This window comes from Oryzias latipes, chromosome 11 (genome assembly GCF_053564925.1).
Source record: "Oryzias latipes strain Hd-rR chromosome 11, Olatipes_Hd-rR_3.1".
NCBI lineage: Eukaryota > Metazoa > Chordata > Actinopteri > Beloniformes > Adrianichthyidae > Oryzias > Oryzias latipes.
Window position 1 is genome coordinate 19,116,306 of NC_136247.1, and position 20,715 is coordinate 19,137,020.

The 20,715-nt window shown below is 39.4% G+C and overlaps 3 protein-coding genes across 12 annotated transcripts in view; 1 reads left to right on the forward strand and 2 right to left on the reverse strand.

The window, feature by feature from the left end:
* Nucleotides 1–2,496: 2,496 nt before the first annotated feature.
* Nucleotides 2,497–9,646, reverse strand: asb4 (ankyrin repeat and SOCS box containing 4). 3 transcript variants are annotated; one of them, XM_020707105.2, is made up of 7 exons: nucleotides 9,287–9,643; nucleotides 8,778–9,077; nucleotides 7,018–7,260; nucleotides 6,665–6,912; nucleotides 6,474–6,587; nucleotides 6,350–6,399; nucleotides 2,497–2,795 (listed from the first exon to the last, which is right to left on the reverse strand). In XM_020707105.2, exons 1-7 carry the CDS (start codon nucleotides 9,576–9,578, stop codon nucleotides 2,648–2,650), a joined length of 1,395 nt encoding a protein of 464 aa, XP_020562764.1. In that variant the 5' UTR covers nucleotides 9,579–9,643; the 3' UTR covers nucleotides 2,497–2,647. The 3 variants fall into 3 exon arrangements, with proteins under 3 accessions (XP_020562764.1, XP_004074052.2, XP_078811075.1); XM_078954949.1 differs by lacking the exon at nucleotides 2,497–2,795 and adding an exon at nucleotides 2,885–3,436 and having other exon boundaries at nucleotides 9,287–9,646; XM_004074004.4 differs by lacking the exon at nucleotides 6,350–6,399 and having other exon boundaries at nucleotides 9,287–9,641.
* The window catches only part of LOC144995314 (uncharacterized), a 68,510-nt gene continuing 51,222 nt past the window's right edge, over nucleotides 3,428–20,715 (forward strand). Inside the window, exon 1 of the mRNA XM_078954940.1 lies at nucleotides 3,428–5,536. Coding sequence (XP_078811066.1) covers nucleotides 3,542–5,536 — 1,995 coding nt within the window. The 5' untranslated portion in view covers nucleotides 3,428–3,541. The remainder of the gene's footprint in view (nucleotides 5,537–20,715) is intronic.
* ppp1r9a (protein phosphatase 1, regulatory subunit 9A) overlaps nucleotides 11,033–20,715 on the reverse strand; it is a 62,899-nt gene continuing 53,216 nt past the window's right edge. For 6 of the 8 annotated variants that reach the window (XM_078954936.1, XM_078954934.1, XM_011480836.4 and 3 more), the window contains exons 14-20: nucleotides 19,754–19,808; nucleotides 18,653–18,700; nucleotides 18,224–18,272; nucleotides 17,042–17,155; nucleotides 15,433–15,456; nucleotides 14,787–14,969; nucleotides 11,033–13,336 (exon numbers count right to left, since the gene is read on the reverse strand). In XM_078954936.1, the coding sequence (XP_078811062.1) occupies nucleotides 13,154–13,336; nucleotides 14,787–14,969; nucleotides 15,433–15,456; nucleotides 17,042–17,155; nucleotides 18,224–18,272; nucleotides 18,653–18,700; nucleotides 19,754–19,808 (656 nt within the window). In that variant the 3' untranslated portion in view covers nucleotides 11,033–13,153. The remainder of the gene's footprint in view (nucleotides 13,337–14,786; nucleotides 14,970–15,432; nucleotides 15,457–17,041; nucleotides 17,156–18,223; nucleotides 18,273–18,652; nucleotides 18,701–19,753; nucleotides 19,809–20,715) is intronic. The other 2 variants (XM_078954938.1, XM_078954939.1) reach the window with 2 other exon arrangements.

The following is a 20,715-nucleotide window of genomic DNA, read 5'->3' on the forward strand; positions in this document are numbered from 1 at the left end:
TCTCAAGTAGTACTTGATTTTTGCCCCTTTTGTTAGGTGGATGGTTGGCTTTTCATTGAACCGCTCTCTGCAGGACAGAAACAGCTCACAACTCGCTGGTGTTGACATTGCAAGTTTATCTAATAGGCTGAGACTTGTTTGCTTTCAAGCTGTCAAGATTGAAACTTAACTCGGCCAGTTTGTTCAGGCTCTGCAGATTAAAATTAGAACAAAGATTAAAAGTCAAAGACACGCCTGTCTCAGAGAAGTTAAAAAGTCTCTAAAATTAAACATTCAGCTAGGAAACGGCTGTTTTCTGCAGATTTAGAATGTTTTTGTCAGATTCAGTAATTGTATAAAATATTAAATATGTTGTAAAATACAATAGTTGATTGCTAAACTAAGCTGGGCATCTCCTCCTTCTTGGAAAAGAAAAACTCCTAACAAACCTGATTCCAGGAAAAAAAAGACAAAACCTCAGGGGTGCCCACTTGAAGGAGGGATGCTCGCAGGACGGACAGGTGATGTACCACGACTCTTAGAGAAGAATTAACTTATTTAACTGTACAACTACATGTTTAAATAGTCCATCAGATGGGCTTCATCCAGATGGAATTGGGGGACGCCTGGTGGCGCGAGACAAGCCAGAGGCAGGATCCACAACCAAGTGTAGGAGCAGAGACGAGGTACACGTTCAGGTACTGGAGCACAGACAAGCCAACTGGAATCTAGAAGCATTCCTGCTCCACCGGGAAAGAGGGACCAAACATGAAATGCACTGCACCAAACAGAAGCATGAAGAACTAAATGATAATGAAATGTTTAAGAATAGAGGAGAGAAAGAGATGAGACTAGAGGACAGAACCCCAGTGCACCAGACTTTCCCCAGCTTCAAACTTCTAGAAGCCTACTAACAACTAATTGTTATTGTTATTGAAATTGAATTCAAACATGTTAGTTGTATGTTGCATGGACTATGGCACCTATAGCAACTGTATTAATAATAACAATAATAGAAAATCTACATTTTTAGCATATCAATATTAATACAATATAGTATTAATCTAAGCAGGGGAAATGGCCGCCCTAGCCCTGTTTATGAAACCGTCTTCCCTCTGCTTAGATCCACAGAGAAATCTGTATAATGGATGTGTTAAAAAATTTTATTATTCCTCCAAACTTCATTACATTAGGTGAGGTAGGGGAGCAGTAAGTTACCATAAATGTTCTCTGATTACTAGCTAGTCTGGCAATAAGCCTGTCCAAAGATAAATGTTTTAAGTTTAACTTTGAATGTAGAAACTGTGTCGGCCTCTCTTACATGAGGAGTTTGTTCCATAAACAGGGGCTTGGTGGCTAAAGGCTCTACCTCCAACTGTACTTTCACAAATTCTAGGAACCACAAGCAGTCCTGCATAAACACGACAAAAACCCATAGGGAAACAAAAAAGGTGAAAAGGCATGATAAGAATAAACTGAAACTCTGAGAATAATTCATAGAAATATAGACAGTTGTGGATGATTATTAGCATGAATGAACCTGGAGTGACCGACGGGGGACAACCCAAAACAAAACACGACCAAAAATACAACTGAAACGCCAAACTAGAGGGCAAAACCATCACAGTTTCAGACTTGGAGTTAGTGTAAATGCAATTTCCAAATGTAAAAATTTTCAGTAACATTTGAGATGCAGTAATAATAGCTCTCATCTGACTGCCCAGCTGTTGGACAGGACAAGTTAAAAAGAAAGAAAAAAAAAAAAATGAGATGCAGTAATAACGGGAAAGTCTTATTTTCTGTCTTGCAAGAAAAACAATCTTAAGAAAGTTTTTCAATACCAAAGTAATCTTTGAGAAAATATGTCTTAGAGACTTTTTTTCTTAAATGAGAATTCTTGGTAAGACCATTTTTCTCACCCCACTGGCTATTTTGTGTGCGTGTGTGTGTGTGTGTGTGCGTGCGTGTGCGTGTGTGTGTGTGTCTAATTTAAACAATCTCTGCAAATGGTGTAAAACATTTTGATTTATTTCTTAGGGTCATTTTTTCCAGTGAGGACAAGCATATGGTGTAATGAAGTGAACTGGAAAAGTCAGTACTTGTTCTGGAGTGGTTGTCAAGTTTGTGTTTTATAAAAATAGTCACATCCCTTCTGATGTTGCCCTGGTTCCAAACACAAAAGCAAACCTTTAAATTTGCTCTTCACGCTGCAGCTAAAGGCTTTTAAACTCTGTCTGTTAAGGCCCCTGGGCTGTGTGGCTGTGTTCCTGGTGCCTGCCCTTTTTCTCCTCCTCCTGCACAGGTGCAGGTATTTTGGAATCAGAGGAGGGAAATAAAAGATTAGGAGCTCTTCGGACGGTGGTCCTCCAACTGTGCTGATTTTAGCTGCGCCGCTACTCCGGGTCATCAGACGTCTCACTCCCCTGCATTCACTCTTGTGTTTGGCTTATGTTTGTTTTCTAGATTTACAGCATACACTTACAGTCCCAGACACTCATGCAACACCACACCTTCATGTTTCAGGTTACTTTGTTGTTTATTGTTTGTTTTACTTTTTCAATACTTAGTGAGTGATAAAACTGGTTTCGTCTTCTTTGTTATGGTGAAGAGCCAGTCATAACACTCTGTCAGTAGAGGATTCTCTCGGGTTCTAAGAGTAAGTATTTCTTCATGGGAGTTGGCAGAGGAAGCTGTGGGACTCCTCTTTGACAACACCCACCCAGACTCCTCCTGATGGTGCATCTGGTGAGGTGAAGCAGACTTCGAGGAGTGTTGGTGCAAATGGCAAACAGCGAGTCATAGAAGTCTCTGTGTTGCTAAACACAACAAAACAACAACAAAAATCAATTTTCATAGTGCAAGAAGATACACTCACCGGCCACTTTATGAAGCACACCTGTCCAACTGCTTGTTAACACAAATTTTTAATCAGCCCATCACATGGCAGCAACCCAATGCATTTAGGCACGTAGACATGATCAAGACGATCTGATCAAACCAAGCATCAGGATGGGGAGGAACCACATTGTGGAAGAGAGTAGTCTCCATTTCTGCTCCTACATTCGGATGGTAGGGTCAGAATTTGGCATCAGCAACATGAAAGGATGGAAACCATCATGCCTTGTATCAGCAGTTCAGGCTGGTGGTGGTGGTACAATGGTGTGGGGGAGATTTTCTTGGCACACTTTGGCCCCTTTGTACGAACTCAGCATTATAACAACACCCCACTTTATTGTTGCTAACCATGTCCATCCCTTTACCATTACAGTGTACCCATATTCTGATGGCTACGTCCACCAGGATAATGTCATAAACTTCAGCAATCTCAGACAGGTTTTTAGAACATGTGGTGGAACAGGAGATTGGCATCATGGACGTGAAAACAATAAATCTGCAGCAACTGTGCGATCCTATCATGTCAATATGAGCCAACATCTCTGAAGAATGTTTCCAGTACCTTGTTGATCGAAGAAAGAGGGGAGGCAGAAGGGTCCGTGGCCAGAGAGAAAAGGGAAAAGGCAGGAACATAGGTTTGAGAATAGGGACTCTTAACGTTGGCACAATGACAGGGAAAGGCAGAGAGCTGGCAGACATGATGGAGAGAAGGAAGGTAGATGTACTGTGTGTGCAGGAGACAAGGTGGAAGGGCAGCAAGGCACGTAGTATTGGAGGAGGATACAAACTGTTCTATCATGGTGTTGATAGGAAGAGAAACGGGGTAGGTGTGATTCTGAAGGGGGAGTTTGTAAACAGTGTTCTAGAGGTGAAAAGAGTCTCAGACAGGATGATGAGCCTAAAGTTAGAAATTGAAGGGGTGATGGTGAATGTAGTCAGTGGGTATGCGCCACAGGTTGGCTGTGAGTTAGAAGTGAAAGAGAGATTCTGGAGTGAGTTGGATGAGGTCATAGAGAGTATCCCCAGAGGAGAGAGAGTTGTTATTGGAGCAGACTTTAATGGACATGTTGGTGAGGGCAATAGAGGTGATGAGGAGGTGATGGGCAGGTTTGGTGTGAAGGAAAGGAATCTGGAGGGACAGATGGTGGTGGACTTTGCGAAGAGGATGGAAATGGCTGTAGTCAACACTTACTTCCAGAAGAGAGAGGAACATAGAGTGACATACAGAAGTGGAGGTAGGAGTACTCAGGTGGACTACTTCCTATGCAGACGAGGTCATTTGAGAGAGGTTATTGACTGCAAAGTGGTGGCAGGAGAGAGTGTAGCCAGACAGCACCGCATGGTGGTGTGTAAGATGACTCTGGAGGTCAGGAAGAAGAAGAGAGGGAAAACAGAAAAGAAGACCAAGTGGTGGAAGCTACAGAATGAAGAAACTTGTGAGGAATTTAGGCAGAAGTTGAGACAGGTCCTGGGTGGTCAGGATGAGCTTCCAGATGACTGGGAAACTACAGCAGAAACTATCAGGGAAACAGGTAGGAAGGTGCTAGGTGTGTCATCTGGAAAGAGGAAAGACGGTAAAGACACTTGGTGGTGGAATGAGGAAGTACAGGACTGCGTCCAGAGGAAGAGGTTGGCTAAAAGGAAGTGGGATGTAGAAAGGACTGAGGAAGGTAGACAGGAGTACAAGGAAGCGCAGCGTAGAGTGAAAAGAGAGGTGGCAAAGGCCAAACAGAAAGCTTACGATGAACTATATGACAGGTTAGACACAAAGGAAGGAGAGAAGGACTTGTACAGACTAGCCAGACAGAGAGACAGAGATGGGAAGGACGTGCAACAGATAAGGGTGATTAAGGACAGAGATGGAAAGGTGCTAACAACTCAGGAGAGTGTACAGAAAAGATGGAAGGAGTATTTTGAGGAGCTGATGAACGTGGAAAATGACAGGGAAAGAAGGGAGGAAGATGTGGTTGTTGTGGAGCAGGAAGTAGCAGAGATTGGAAAGGATGAGGTTAGGAAGGCTCTGAAAAGGATGAAGAGCGGAAAGGCCGTTGGTCCTGATGACGTACCTGTGGAGGTATGGAAGTGCTTAGGAGAGACAGCAGTGGAATTTCTAACGAGGTTGTTCAATAGGATTTTAGAGAGTGAGAAGATGGCTGAGGAATGGAGGAGAAGCGTTCTGGTTCCGATCTTTAAGAACAAGGGTGACACGCAGAACTGCAGCAACTATAGAGGAATAAAGTTGATGAGCCACACAATGAAGCTGTGGGAAAGAGTAGTGGAAGCCAGGCTTAGGAAGAAGGTGGAGATTTGTGAGCAGCAGTATGGTTTCATGCCCCGTAAGAGCACCACTGATGCCATTTTTGCTTTGAGAATGTTGATGGAAAAGTACAGAGAAGGTCAGAAGGAGCTGCATTGTGTGTTCGTAGATTTAGAGAAGGCGTATGACAGGGTGCCGAGGGAGGAGCTGTGGTACTGTATGAGGTCGTCTGGAGTGGCAGAGAAGTATGTCAGAGTAGTTCAGGACATGTATGAAAGAAGTATGACGGTGGTGAGATGTGCTGTAGGTCAGACAGAGGAGTTCAAGGTGGAGGTGGGACTACACCAAGGATCAGCTTTGAGTCCTTTTTTGTTTGCTATGCTGATGGACAGGCTGACAGACAGGGTAAGACAGGAATCTCCCTGGACAATGATGTTTGCGGATGACATTGTAATTTGCAGTGAGAGTAGAGAGCAGGTGGAGGAACAGCTAGAGAGGTGGAGGTTTGCTCTGGAAAGAAGAGGCATGAAGGTCAGTCGTAGTAAGACAGAATACATGTGTCTGAACGAGAAGGATCAAGGTAGAAGCGTTAGGTTACAGGGGGCTGAGGTGAAGAAGGTGCAGGAGTTTAAGTACTTGGGGTCAACAGTTCAGTGTGATGGGGAGTGTGGAAAAGAGGTGAAGAGGCGAGTGCAGGCAGGTTGGAGCGGGTGGAGGAAAGTGTCAGGAGTGTTGTGTGACAGAAGAGTGCCAGCAAGACTCAAAGGAAAGGTGTACAAGACAGTGGTGAGACCAGCTCTGCTCTATGGGTTAGAGACGGTAGCAGTGAGACAGAGACAAGAGGCTGAGATGGAGGTAGCGGAGATGAAGATGTTGAGGTTCTCCTTAGGAGTGACCAGGTTAGACAGGATAAGGAACGAGTACATCAGAGGGACGGCTCATGTTGCCTGTGTTAGCGACAAAGTCAGAGAAGCCAGACTGAGATGGTTTGGACATGTTCAGAGGAGGGATAGTGGATATATTGGTAGAAGGATGTTGGAGATGGAGCTGCCTGGCAGGAGGGCAAGAGGACGGCCAAAGAGGAGATACATGGATGTCTTAACAGAGGACATGAAGTTGGCTAATGTTAGGGTAGAAGATGTCCATGATAGAGTGAGGTGGAAAAGGATGATTCGCTGTGGCGACCCCTGATGGGAAAAGCCGAAAGAGAAAGAAGACCTTGTTGAATCGATGCCAAGGGGGTCCAACCAGGTACCAGCAAGGCGTACCTAACACAGTGGCCCGTGAGTGTATTTTGCCACTTGGGGCTAACTGACTTGAAGTGCATATTTTTTAAGATTACCTGGTAGCACTCATCGGGAAGAGCAGCCCTCCACTTCTTTGTAGGCTTTAAGTGTTCATAGGAGTTCACAACGATTTCCACAACTCTGGGATAATCATGACAGGACTGCAACAACTGCTAGGAACATTTCAGAAAATGTTAGATTTGCAAAAACATATGTAAAGTTCTTCACACAGTGCATTCTTCTGGACCTTGTGGAATTGTGGTGGGTAGATGCGAGCTGCGTTGTAGTTGAGCAGCAGCTGATAGCAGAGCTCAGGAATGGCCAACGGCCGGAGATCCGTCACTTTGAGGAGGTACTGAATGGGAGCACATCCATTGATGTCCATGGCTCTCGGGTCCGCTCCTGCCTCCAACAGCATATGCATCAGGACGTGATCGCAGTTCCAGGCGGCCTTGTGAAGAGCTGTTTTGTGGTCCTCCTCCTTCATGTTAGGATCTGCATCAAAAAGCAAGTTTTCAACAGAATACAGAAATTGACATTTTGAGTCTTCATAAAATATTTTTCACCATGAAAGCAAGAAATTGATCCGCAACCTCTAACCAGCTTGGTGGTCCAGTAGGAGACGACATACAATGTGGTGATCTTGGCTGTAGGTTTGTTCCTTTGAATCAAAGGACCAGAAGACTGCCGTCATCAGAGGTGTCTCTTGGAGGATGTTGACAGCATTTACAGAAGCTCCGTGGGCCAAAAACAAAGCCACCAGTTCCGGAACACCGAATCTCGCTGCTGTGTGTAAAGGGGTGTCCTCCTCATTATTGTTACTCGTCATGTTTATTTTTGCACCTGCACAAAAGGAAGAAAAGATTAATTTATTAGTAGTAATAGTATTTGTTGTCATTTTCATTGTAATCGTAGGGTCAAAGTGAAAGATAATAACAAAGAAAATCAAGGCTTCAACTGTTCACATTTCTATGAGGGAAATGAGTATTTGAACCCTCTTTCCGGAAAGACTAAGTACTTTGTGGCAAAACCCTTATTTGCAGCACAGAGGTCAGACGTTTTTGTACTGTGGTTAATGATCAGGTTTCTTGACATATCAAGAGGAACTTGGTTTGGCTCCACTCTTCTTCATAAATGACTTCTAAATCATTCAGATTTTATGCCTGTCATTTGGCAACTCTGAGATTCAGCTCACTTTATAGGTTTTCGAAAGGACTGAGGTCCAGAGACTGGCTGGGTCACTCCATGACTTTGATATGCTTCTTGTTCAGCCAAGGAACAGCTGAACAAGAAGCCTTGTTTTGGGTCATTATCCTGTTGGATGACCCATCCATCCACCACCCATTTTAATCCTTGTGCTATCCTATGACCCCACCCTTACTTTGACGTGTTCTCCCTACCATGACAAAGGTGGATAAAGGTGGAAAGATTTCATGAAATCCATGGACACCAGTGAAGATCACAAATCATCGAAGAAAAAAGGTTCAGCGCAATGTCTAGTGGGGTCTAGATGACCCAACTCCCAATGTTAATGTGCCTAGGATAGTTACAATAGTTACGACTCTTGGTGGAGGGAAGGAGATTCTCACTCAGGATCTGATGGTACATGGCTCCATTCACCCTCTCATCCACACAGGAGGTAGCCCTGTGCAGAAAAAAACATCCCCCAAACCATAATCTTTCCACCCCAATGGTTTACAGTGGGGATGGTGTTCTTGGGGTCATGGGCAGCATTTTGCTACCTCCAAACATGAGTTGATGTCAAAAAGCTGAATTTTGGTCTCATCTGACACCTTCTCCCAGTCACTCTCCAAATCATGAAGATGTTCACTGGCACACTTCAATGTGTCTTCTTAAGCAGGGCTACTTAGAGAAACCCTGCAATATGTTTAGGCATTGGCGTAAAGTATTCCCAATGGTTTTCTTGGTGACTGTAGTTCCAGCTGCTTCGAGATCATCGACTAACTCCTTCCGTGTCGTCTTAAGCCAATTTCTCTTAGTTCTCATGATCATGGAAACCCCACCAGGTCAGATCTCGTTTGGTCATGTTCTTGTATTTAAGCACAACTGCATCAACAATTGTCACTTTTTTAGTCTGATTGATGGACGGATTCTGTAGATGTCTTTAAGATGATTAGTTCAAACAGGTGTCTACAATTCAGGTAATAGGTCGACTGTGAGAGTTTAACTGCTCATTATGGTTATGAAGGGATCAAACACTTATTTCCCTTAGTTGCAGATATTTTCCTCTGTGCAAATAAATGTAAATAAATTATTTAATCGGTCAAGCTTACAAAAACCGCAAGGGATCAAATACTTATTTCCTCCATTGTATACACTTTGTATACCATTATCCTCACCTTTGAGGATGAGCTGTTTGGCGCAATCCACAGACTCCCTAGCGATGCAGTAGTGCAGAGGCGCATGGCCACTAAGAGACAGACAGTTGACCTTTGCCCCGTGAGCCAAAAGCAAGGCCACACAGTCGCTGTTGGAGACTTCACAGGCTACATGCAGCGGCGTTTTCCCATTCGGCATCCGATTTATCGCTGCACCTTTCTGGAGGAGCACCAGAGCTGTTTCCACTGCATTGTACATCACGCACACATGGATCGCCATCGCCCAGGATTTCTCCAGCTTGTAGCCTGGAAGCCAGTATCCTGACGAGCGCAGATGCATTTAGACGACACACTTTCAACAACAATAAAAAATTAATAAATGCATCTTTTTTAAATTATAATAATGTTTTCACAAGCCAGAACTAAAATTTCTGAAGGCTTACTACCAGTTAGAGGTTTGCCCAGCTTTGGAGCTGAAATTAATATTAGTGCAAAATTAGTGCAAAAATACTCTTTTCTTTCCTTCTCACCTTGTTTATATGAGGCCAGCACCATGCTGGGATCATCCACTTCCAGCACAGTATCAATGTCTAGATTGCCAGTGTGCAGAATCTTCAGGACCTCTGCTGCATTGTTGGCCTTTAAGGCCTGAACGAAATGTTCCTTCAGCTGCTTCACAGCCAGATTTCGGGAGCTCAATTCCTCCATGAATTCATAGCCGGTCGGGTCTTGCATTGATTCTAAGGCTGTCCGCAGAGCATGGAGGAGGTTAGAAACGAATACACAGATAAATGAGATAAACGAATATAGCATTTCTTGCATTGCAAGATCTCCATTGGCCTAACCCTTTGAGTAGTGTAAAGGGGAGGACGAAAATAAGGAAGAGGGGTGGAGGTGTCATAAGGGAGTCAACTGAGGATGAAAATAGATCAGTGTGCAACTAGATTGAATATAAATAGAAGACATAGGGGTGGGCAGCAAACTGTGCCAAGTCTGAGCCAGCTGTTCCTCTGAGAGATCCAAGGTCAAATATTCAAACAGCTTTAGAATAACTCTTAAAAGCTGCAGGGAGTTAACCCTATATAACATTTGTATCATATTTAATACATTATTTTCCTAGACCCCTATCTCATTAGCATGACCAAAACCTTTTAAAACCCATTGGATAATTTGGTCATTCTTTTTCCACCCTGTAGTTCATTATCATTCCACTAGGAGCACTAAAGAGGCTATTCCTACTCATTTCAAAATGGCTGCCTCCATAAAGTCTCAGAAATGACTTTTTGCAGAAAAAAAGTTTAACACATTTCCAAAACTTTATGATTAGACCAAGTCATTTATTGTCATTCAACTTGCAGCATTGTTAGAATATAAAACTTGTTAATAAATTCTTTATAATACAATTACACATTGTTAAAAAAAATATATATATATATGAATAAAATTGAGACACTATAATGAAATGATGGTGTTTTTTTCCTGAACACTCATGTCAATATTTTTGCATCTTAAAGTTAAAATTGAATGAATGACTACAGAAAAAAAAGGTTTAAACCCGCTGAGCTAAAGGTTTAACTATAAACATCTGGGCAAACTTCAGATCTTTGTTTGGATGCAGTCATTTTTTTCAGGTCTTGCTTCAAATTTCCGTTAAACAATCGCTCAAAATTACTCATCTAAGCTTAAAATTGATAGATGACATGCAGCCAAGAACATGTGAAAACTTCATATTATTGATGGAGTTTGTAACAAATACATATCTACGATTTTAGAACATTTGTCACTGATTATAACAGATAAACACATTTTTTTCTGTCATCAAAGTAAACAAGTCTTTATTGTCCACGTAACTAAAATAGCAGCCATGAAGGCACAACAGAGGCTGTTTGTCCGGGAATGAAATGACATGAAAATTGGGACCATCCTCTGTTAAAACAGTCTATTAAGATGACACAGGGGTCCCTTTACATCAACAGAGGGGTCATCATTTCATTCAAGTGGATCTGCTCAGATATCCAAAGTTAAAGTTGTGCCAGCAATCATTTCTGCCAATAAGATTAGGCCTTGTGGGTTGTTTTTAATATTTTTCATTCTTACGTTGTTGTGAGCAAAAAATTACCCAATGTACCATAACTTTATCTCATTCAAAAACCATTTGGTAAAAGTAATAAAAACCTCTTAATCTAAAGAACACTGATTTTTTTCGGTCAATTGTTTGATGTTGTGGCTTTACAGGGTTAAAATACTGTGAATTAATGCAAGAAACAGAAACCAAATGGACAGTGACTGCACATTTTATTCAGTGACAGTTGGCTGACCTTTAAAATATTTCTGATTGCGAAAAAGACAGCAAGGCAGAATGACAGGAGGAGGAAGAGGAAGAAGAGGAGGAGTTAGAAAAGCTTTTGAAAAGTGAAAGCATGGCTAGAAGTTGGTGGCATTTAGCATTCGCTCTTTTTACACAAAATTTGACCTTGTTTCCACATGACTCGAAAGGTGTGCCTTTGTCAGATGCTCACACACACACTTACACTCACACACACACACCCACACACTGGTAAGCATAAGGGAAGTAGGATACAACACCTAAAGAAAAACAGTGGAATCTCTATTAGTCTCTGCAAACACCCGATAAAAAACAAGGCTTTTGGAGGGTTCGTACAGCATATTGCTCTGTGTTTACATACAAAAGAGTGCAGTCCTCTGACTGTGACGGGTTATTCACAGGGAGTTACAAAATATTTCAGAAGAACACATCTGGAGCAGTTTATTGGAGTTACATGGAAGCAGTGCAAGGATGGAATTATATGGAAAAAACATGTGATGGGGCAAAAGTTCTCTCTAAACTAACATTACATCCTTCATAACATCCACATGAATTAATAAATGAAAGGATTATATTGTTTTTTTGGCAAATAAATTATTAAAGTCAATAAAACTCTTAATTTCAATACGTTACAATAAACAATTGTCAGTTGCTTTGAAAAATATAGTAAAAATGACATATTTCTGATCAGGTACACTTGTTGTGCTGCATGGTATTTATTGAGAAGTAAACTGTAGTTGTTTACTTACCAGCAGCTTAACAGCAGGGCTTCTTAAGACAAATAAGGACTTAAAAAAGGTAACCTCATTTCTGTGACGGTGACTGGTATTTCTACACAAATTATAAACCGATCAGATCATAAATATGGGTTGTGCACCTCTCACTTATTTAAAGAACTCTTAAGCAAAAAAAAAGTCTTTAAAACAGTCAAAAAAAAGGTAATTAGAATAATTAAAGTCTTAAATTAAGCAATAAAACAATTAGATTAAAGTACTCTGCATTAATAGTGAGCGTTTTTTCATTATTAAACGATCTGGTACAATAAATTTTTTTACACTATTGCCTCTTTATCATCCCACAAAAGCTGTCTTTCAGCGAAAAAACAAAAAACACCTAAATCGCTAAATTTGTGTTTCAATGCACAGAACACTAAGAAGCAGGCAGAGCTCAGGTTGGTACAACTCCATTTCCTAAAGGCAGCAGCAGGGTTTACATTTTTTTTATAAAACGATCTCTATTGCAGGTTACAAGTTAAGCAAAAGCAACATCATTGATTATAAGAAGAGGATGTTGAATTTTAGGAGCTTTTTTTTCCTTTGTTTTTGTTTTGCATTATTGGTTAGACAAGTTAGAAATGACATAGTACCCGAAAATCCCCACGAGACCCAGTTCAGTAAATTCAGAATCCCTATTAATACTGTAGGAGAAGCTTCATCCTGCACGGACATTTACAGGATTTTTGCGCTCCCAGTCTTCTCACTGAGTCCCAGAGATGTTTCCTTCAGGGATGAAACTAAGCAGCATGAGGACATCTAGTGGTGGGAGATGAAAACTGCCCCCTAATCTGCACCACACAGGGCTGACCTATCCTTGTGGTGTTAAAGCAATAGGTCAGCGCTTCATCTGTATGTACAAACACCTACTGACATGGCACGTCATCTTTCATCATTTGTATTTATCCCTGTAGATTTTCACGTCCACTGCTGCTGAGGTGGCTAACAGAAATGTCTCTGACGATGATATGGAAAAAAGGATGAGCTTTTCTTATATTTAATCTGGATATGAGAATAAATAAACCCAATTTACAGCTATAAACAGCAAAATAAATAAACCACAAAGTTCAGAGGCGGTTAAAAACACAGGGGGCTTAACATGAGGCCAGATGACGGGCAGCATTCTATTGTCCAAAGTCTTATTTTGGTATAACTTGCTGGGTGAACAGGATATTCACAACTTCTGACTGTCGCAGGTGCAGCTCCAACAGTAGGAGGTTCATTCCCGGGACCTGCTGTCTTTTTCTTCAGAAAGATGCTACTAGGTTTGGTGCTACAGAAAAGGGAGAGGATTCTCCTCACTCTGTCGCATTTCCTTTTTCACCATCTTTCTGTTGCTGCTCCAGCTCTTTCTTCCGTTGCTTCTCACGCTGCTTCTCCATTTTCTCCTGGTTCCTTCTGGCTTTCTCCATGAGAACTTTAAGATCTTTGATCTTTTTCTTTATGACAGTACGATCCTGGGAGGAAGACACTCCAAGGGCCTAAAAAAACCAAAATACATGTATGTGTTCAAATAAAACTGACTTTGAATGTTCATCATTAGTAATTAGTATTTACTCATTAATTAGGAATGAGTATCCAAATAACTGGATATTTGCAATCCCCAGGTAACTTAATTATCACTCCGAAATGCAAAATAATATTACATTTTATGTGTATAAACTAAATAAATCGAATGCGCTACTGTCACTGGAAGTAAATAAAATTCAAAATAAAGTGTCAGTGAAACTTCTCATTTTCAAAATAAAACTATTGAGGGATGAAGAAAAATGAGACTAGAATTCCGTTTTCTAAACAACGGACCTTTAAATTAATAAACAATTTGAGTAAAAAACATATAATGACTATGAATGTATGAATATTACGAAAATCTCGTGATCAATTATGTGACGTCATGTGACTATCTGTTGACATGACGCTGTACCTGAAAACATCTGTACAATGTCCATCTAAAGTTTTGGGGAGTTTTTTGGTATTTCGACTAAAGATAAAAAAATGTCCGTTCATAAAACGTGTCTGTTGGAAACACTGTTGTAAGTTTAGATGAAAGGACTTTGAGTGTTTTCTATGGCCGCAGACAACGACCTACCTTGCTTTTTTTTTGCCTGTTTTCTCACAATAACAACATTTACTATCTTGTTATCACAAGAAGCATTTTTTTTTTCAACTTCATAACGAGATAGTAAATGTTATCACAAACTGACAAATTTCGTTTTTCTGTGACAACGATACTTTTTTCATTTTTCTACAATCCAAAGCAAAACAAAGGAGTTGGCCAGGGAAAATGTCGAACGCTGAAAGAACTGATAACTATAACTGATTACTGTAATGGCAGTCTAACTGGAGTTTGTGCACATGTTGTCGATCACAAACAACTTCCAATTCAGTCACTGTCATTTGAGATCCTGTGGTTGTTGTCACTTTCATTGCTGACCAGGGGAGAGGTTACACGATGATGCAAGAGAGGTGCAAGACGGAAGAACTGCGAGCCACGCAGGACCTCGTCTGTGATTAACGAGAGAAAAACCTCTTTTCTCGTGATAAAAAGAAAGTAGGTGTTGTTCTCAGGAGAAAAACTGTGCAGAATATTTTCAGGATTTGTTGTATCATCAAACGAAGCAACAGTAAAGTTTATGTTTTGTTTACTGCTGACCAGGAAGTTGACTTTTGAGGGGGACAGTGTTCAACGTGATAAATACCATAAAATGAGTTTTTATCTTTTATGCTTTGTTGATTCCTATCTTTTCTAAATAAAGGTATGAATGAGGGTATTTAAATACATCTTATTTTAATTTTCGTGCATCCGTTTAAAAGACACACATATAGCAACCATAATACATGAAATAGTAAGAATCGTGGTTTGATCTGCAAATCGCCACCTAAGTAAGGATCGACAGCCCATTTCATCATCAATGTGTTGAGTCAAAGTACCTTAAGCTCCGAGCTGTCCAGCTGCAAAAGCTGTTCTCCGTCCACATTTTTGGCAGTGAATTCTGGAACCAAATGCTCTAAGCAGAGGCCCATGAGCCAGCGGGCCACCTCCTGTGAAGTCCAGTCTGAAACGCTGCGGTTCTGCCACTGAGGCTGCTTTGAAAACTGCAGCTCGTCTAAGAGCTGAACATTATAAAGCAGATAAGGAGAGAAAAAAGACAATGAAGCCGTCTACAAACATGGCAGATCTACATGCAGTTTATGAAAGATGTTGCAGAAATAGGAGATTAAGTGCATTCCAGCTTGCAAAGAGACAGATGTACAGCAGCCCTGAGGCAGAAAATACAAAATGATGGAAAACAATTGATACTAAAATCCCCCAAACTGCTGAGAAAAACAGAACGTTTTTTGGGGATTTGCTATTATTTTTATATTGTTTACTTCTTTGTTCTTTTTTTTCTTATGATTGTGTTTCCATAAAGAGTTTTGTGTTTTTGAATGCTTGCATGTTGTGCATCAGGGCTACCGCACGCTCTTCCTGTCAAAAAAGCACAAACAATCCTTTTGAATCATATCCATGGTGTGCAGCAATGAGACCCAGACAAACAGCTCATGCTGACAAACACGAAAACACACACAGTCTCACCTCGTCATCTATCATATCCAGACTCTGAACGGAGCAGCATAGAAAACAGCAGAGAAGGAACGGGTTGGTGACAGCAGAAAGGAAAAGGCTTTTCTAAATTTACATTTGAGGTCAGCAAAAATCTGTACCAAGGCCAATAGGTGCTGTTTTTACTAAAAAAAATGTATTGGGTTTTTTATTTTATTTTACAACATTTTAACCCTAAAATTCAAAAGAAACTGTTTTTTTCTGGTGATTTCTTTCTATTTTTTTATTTTGAACTGATAGAAAAAAAATCACAATCAGACATATAACAATAATATTCAATGTTTAAAAAAAGTATTTTCAATTGAGTTCAAACTTAAAATTAAACAAAATGTTTTTATAGAATTAAAAGAAACCACAAATTATGGTCAAAAGAAAAACAAAAATCAATATTAATTAATTCTGCTGAGTCCCTTAAATCTAGTTATTATATCAGCTTTTATAACTGCTTTGAATTTTTTTATGGATTGTCATTTTTTTAATGTCTTCCCTGCAACTATTCCATGTGTGAACTCTTCCTGTGGAGATAATATGAAGCAGGAGTTTCCAAACTTCAAACTTCCCCTCTTTTTTATCTTAGTTTTCAGATGACTCATGTTTTTCATACTTTAATATAATATAAAAAATAATTTTGTTAAACAGTAATAAATGGAACCAGATCCGTTTACCAGGTAACAATAGGTTGCCTACAAAAAAAACTAGTCCGTCTCTATTCATTTTAATGTCAAAACAGACAGAAATATTGATTTACAGCCAGGCTCAAAAAACATTTTCATCTTCTTTGTTTAGTTTTAATATTCATTCCAACTATATTGCTATTGAATTTAGAATTTCATTTGTCAAACACAAACATTTTTGCCTTTTTATAAATGTATTTCAAACCCAAAATGAAAATAACCAGAAGAGCTTTAAAAAGACAGATAAAAACAAGACAGGATGCTTGTATAGGAGCGGGTGGATCCCACCCCTTTTCACAACAACTTATGTTCAGCATATTTTTATTTACTATCACTATTATTGACTATTATTACTATTTCTTTTTAAACATTCACACCTTCTGTATAGCACCTATGCAGAGGTGACATTTGCTCCTTTATTTTATGTATTTTCCAAAACTTATCAGATTTGTTTATCGGTCTTTTGCAAAGATCAAGGCTTGAAGATGTTATATTCCGGCCGAGTTTGTGACCAGATAAAAAACTGGACTTTATCCCTCATAAAAATCCTGACCTTTTGGAGTTTGGACTTGAATGTAGCCAACGTCTGTGAATTTAATATGCCTGTTTTATTACTTTAAAAAAAGTGTTGGTGGACATTTAATGAAGTTTTATTATTTTCAATTATTATTATCATTACAGTTTTTCTACAGCCTTCAAATATACAATTTTTGAATATGACATTTTTCAAAAGCTGCAAGGAAATCAGACAAAAAAGAGAAAGGAAGCTGAATACATCACCTAAGGATTGGCCCACCCTCTAATTTCATTTTGCCTACTCGGTCCTCAGTAAGACAAATATGAACAAAACTAGATTGCCTAAACTAATCATTTTTGGATCCACCATAACTGTTTTGTGGTTTGAGTACCTCGTCAGAGGAGAGCTGCAGGCCACGTGACCTCCTGGCCTCACTGAGCAAACCGCTGATCTCCACCGAGCTGCTGCTGCTGCTCGCGCTCACATCTTCGCTCAAACTTGGCGCCTGAGAAATCAAAGCCAAACAGGAGCCAGCTGGCTTTGAGACAAACTCGACTTTATTAGTAGGAGTGCTTATTGACGGTTCTGTGAGGATTTATCGATTAAAATCAGTGTGATCCTGCTTTTTTCTACCATGCAATGTGGTGATAATGTTAAATCAAAATCGCTCATTCAAAGCCCAGCTACCTAAAACACTCAAAATGTTAGACTGCCTGTAAAAGGGAGGTGATGATCAAGAGGGACAAAACTGGAGGATGTCCAAACCAGGCTATCTTAAAAAGTGTGAGACGCTGCAGACATAAAGATAAGTACACAAGCCTGAGTCATCAGTAGATGAAGGCTGTTGTTTTTTCTTGGTTAGCACTCAATGATTCACAAAGTAAGTGAGATTTTAAAGCCGTATGGTACTACAATAGCCTTTTAGCTTATTGAATTCTCATCTAAAAGCTTCAGATTACTTGTGTGCATACATTCCATGTTGATTTATCTTCAGCTAAGCTCATCCTCAGAGACAGAAAAAGACTTAACGGGACTTTCCAAAATAATCTTTTTAGTCCTTTGGTAACCACATCTGATATTACTCTCAATTAAAAACTGTGTTCAGGCAAATTTTTGTACCAAAAGAGAATCTTTCATCCTAGTGCAGCAGATAAACTGATGCACACACCGCATTCGGGACAAGAGTTATTTACAATTATATTCAATCTAATCATTATAATCACTTTTAATTAGGCAATTACAGCGCCTGGTTATAATGATGCATTTCTGTGAATGTGGCAAGACAATTTCCAGTCAAAGTAGTCGTCATTTACGTCGCAGAGTGCAAGCTAATTTTCTCTTTTACTGATTATGTTAAAAAAAATAAAAAGTGAAGAGAATACAATTCCACAAAATATGAATAGGAGAAGAACTGAGGCCGCATTAGTGAGTTCTGTTCAGCAAAAATAAAAGAGCACCACAAAATATGAAGGAAGTATAGCGCTTTCTTCACAAATGAAACTCCATCTCCATCATATAAGAGAGGTTTCAATGTATTTACTATTTTCACAGCTTTATACGACAAATCTGGTACCTTTGCTTTGAGCTTCTGTGGACTTTTCTCCGCTGATGGCTCTGCGGAGCTGCGAGAGAAAAAAGTGAAATCGATGCTACCAATCACTGCATGACTCACAAAAACACACTTAAAGGTCCAGCAATCATAGCGGTAGGTACAAGAAATCTATACCTGCTTGAAAAACAGATTCTACACTTTACAGTGCCTTAATGTGGGCTAGAGGAGCAAGTCTATCAGAGAACACCCGAGAAAGGCTGTTTTTATCATCAGGGAAACAGTCAGAAGAAAACAATCTGCATCAAAAATGCATCCAGTCACCATGACAACATGCAACCCTCCCCACAAAAGGGCCCCGACCACATGCTTGAATCAGAAAACTTCATGATAAATGCACGAAACCAAAGGGAACTAATTCATTACATGACAAAGATGTGGGAGTTATTTTACCTGTTTGCAGATCTGGAGTCCTTGTCTTTGGTTTTCCTGAGGGAGGAGCTAAAGGAAAAGAGAAAATGTTTAGTAAACTAGACAAGCTTCGAGTTGCACCACCCAAAAATCTTTAGTGCTTTGGTACCAATCATTAGTCTGCCGGTCTCCTCCATAAACCTTTAAATAGCACGGCAGGTTTTCTTTTGGTAAACTTTTCAACAAAACCTTTTTTTTTCTTTAAAGTTTTGCCCAGAAATCTTGTTTTGCAGTTATTTAAATTTTGTATTTATTTCATTTATTTCATGGTGCTGCTACTACAACTGAATTTCCCTACTGGGATTAATAAAAGTTGATCTTGAATCTTGAAATAAATATAGCATTTTGGTCCATTTAAAATGTAAACCAAAAAATATTTCAAAAATGTCGCAATTAAAAATGTTTGAGTGCTTCTTCATCAAGCACTCCACTTATTATTGATTTTGAAACTGGATCACATAATAATTTGTGGAATATTGTAATAATCTTCTCTGATGACAGCTGTTGATACATATCAGTATTTCTGAAATAACACAATGTTTTGATTAGATGGTGCCACCCCTAATAAAATATGATTTACATGTAAAGAATAATAGGGATGGGATTATATCAGTTTTTTTTCTTTTGACAAACTAAACAATTCATGGATTCAATGTGTCATGTACTGCATATATATGTACGAATGTGTATTTTTATGAGTAATTATGACGGCATAATGTGTATGTGAATGTATATTTAAATCATTTCTGGAGTTTTGCTGCTATTTACTGTTTTTTTTTGGTCATATATTCCTGTCTCATCAGCTATTAAGCTTCAGCTTTGCCAGATATCTAGTATTTACTGGATACATAAGCTGTTATTGTCTATCATTATTATTAATGCTAGAGTGGATTTTTGGCCACTATTTTTCTCCTCCTTGGTAAAATGAGTGTTTCATCACTCATTTTTCATCACTGAACTTTCACTTCCTCAATAACCCATAAAGGGCTTCATTTTCCAAAACATTAAATGACTGAGAGATTATCCGACAGAGATCCATTTAAAATAGAAAAAGGGGAAAAAAGTATGTTTTTGAAAACTTACTCTGGTTCCAGCCCCTGTTTGTGAGAGGGGTTTAACATGACTGAAGTCTGGAAACCTGTTAATAGAAAAAACACATGAATAAATTAACATTACTCTTATTTGAGACAAAATAAAACATTCATCCTATTAATTGAAATATCAGTTTGAAACTGAGGTTGTCTCAATTATGTCGATCGCCTACTGAGCTCATTTACTTATGATTGTAACAATCTAATGTACTCCAAATAAACTCCAGAATATAATCTAATTCAGTCCAGATGATTCCATTTTGATTTTAAATTCCAACTTTTATCCTTTTTTAATCTATTGTAAAAGTCAAAATCTTAACAGCTGTGTCATTTTCTAGGACGTATTTTCTGCAGAGCAGCAGGAGTTCTTTAGAAAATTTACCTGTATATTGTGACTGTTGCCACAGAGCAACCCTACCCCCCTTCCCGTCACCCATAACAGAGCTATCTGTTTACAAGCTCTCCTGCTAGCCTACAGCCCGTCACATCCCAGAGCTAACATTACAAAACAAAAATTGTGAGCAACGTTGTAGCTATCCAGTCGTACAGTTTAGATCCAGATTCCAGCTCAGACCAGGAAAACAAAAATGTTCATGGATCTATTTGTGTACAAGTGGATGCATCAGAATGGAGCAGAGCAGGGAGCTTGTTGCAGGTTTGCTACACACAAATAATCTCTTTTTCAAACTACATATTTTGGTCTGCTGCTGATTCACAACAATTTGAATAAAGAGATATTCAGAGATGCAATTTTGAGCTTGATTTTCTTATGATGACAAGAAAAATGCCTGAAAAACATTTTAAAAACACCATTTTCATAGAAGTGGGTCTTTAAAGCCAGTTGTATGACTTCATTTACATAATAGCCTTTATAGGTACTAAGAGTTTGCACTAAAGAGTTTTCAGTGTACAGAAAAGGTAAACATCAAAAGATGGTCTTTTGGTGGACATAAA

Bases quoted from the DNA above. Each gene is read 5' to 3' on its own strand.
- asb4 (XM_078954949.1), bottom strand. From the start codon at position 9,578: ATGCAAGAAATGCTATATTCGTTTATCTCATTTATCTGTGTATTCGTT. The intron at 6,588-6,664 runs GTCCAGAAGAAT...TGTTCCTAGCAG, and splicing joins ACCCACCACAATTCCACAAG to TTGTTGCAGTCCTGTCATGA. The intron at 6,400-6,473 runs GTAATCTTAAAA...CCACTGTGTTAG, and splicing joins TTCCCGATGAGTGCTACCAG to GTACGCCTTGCTGGTACCTG.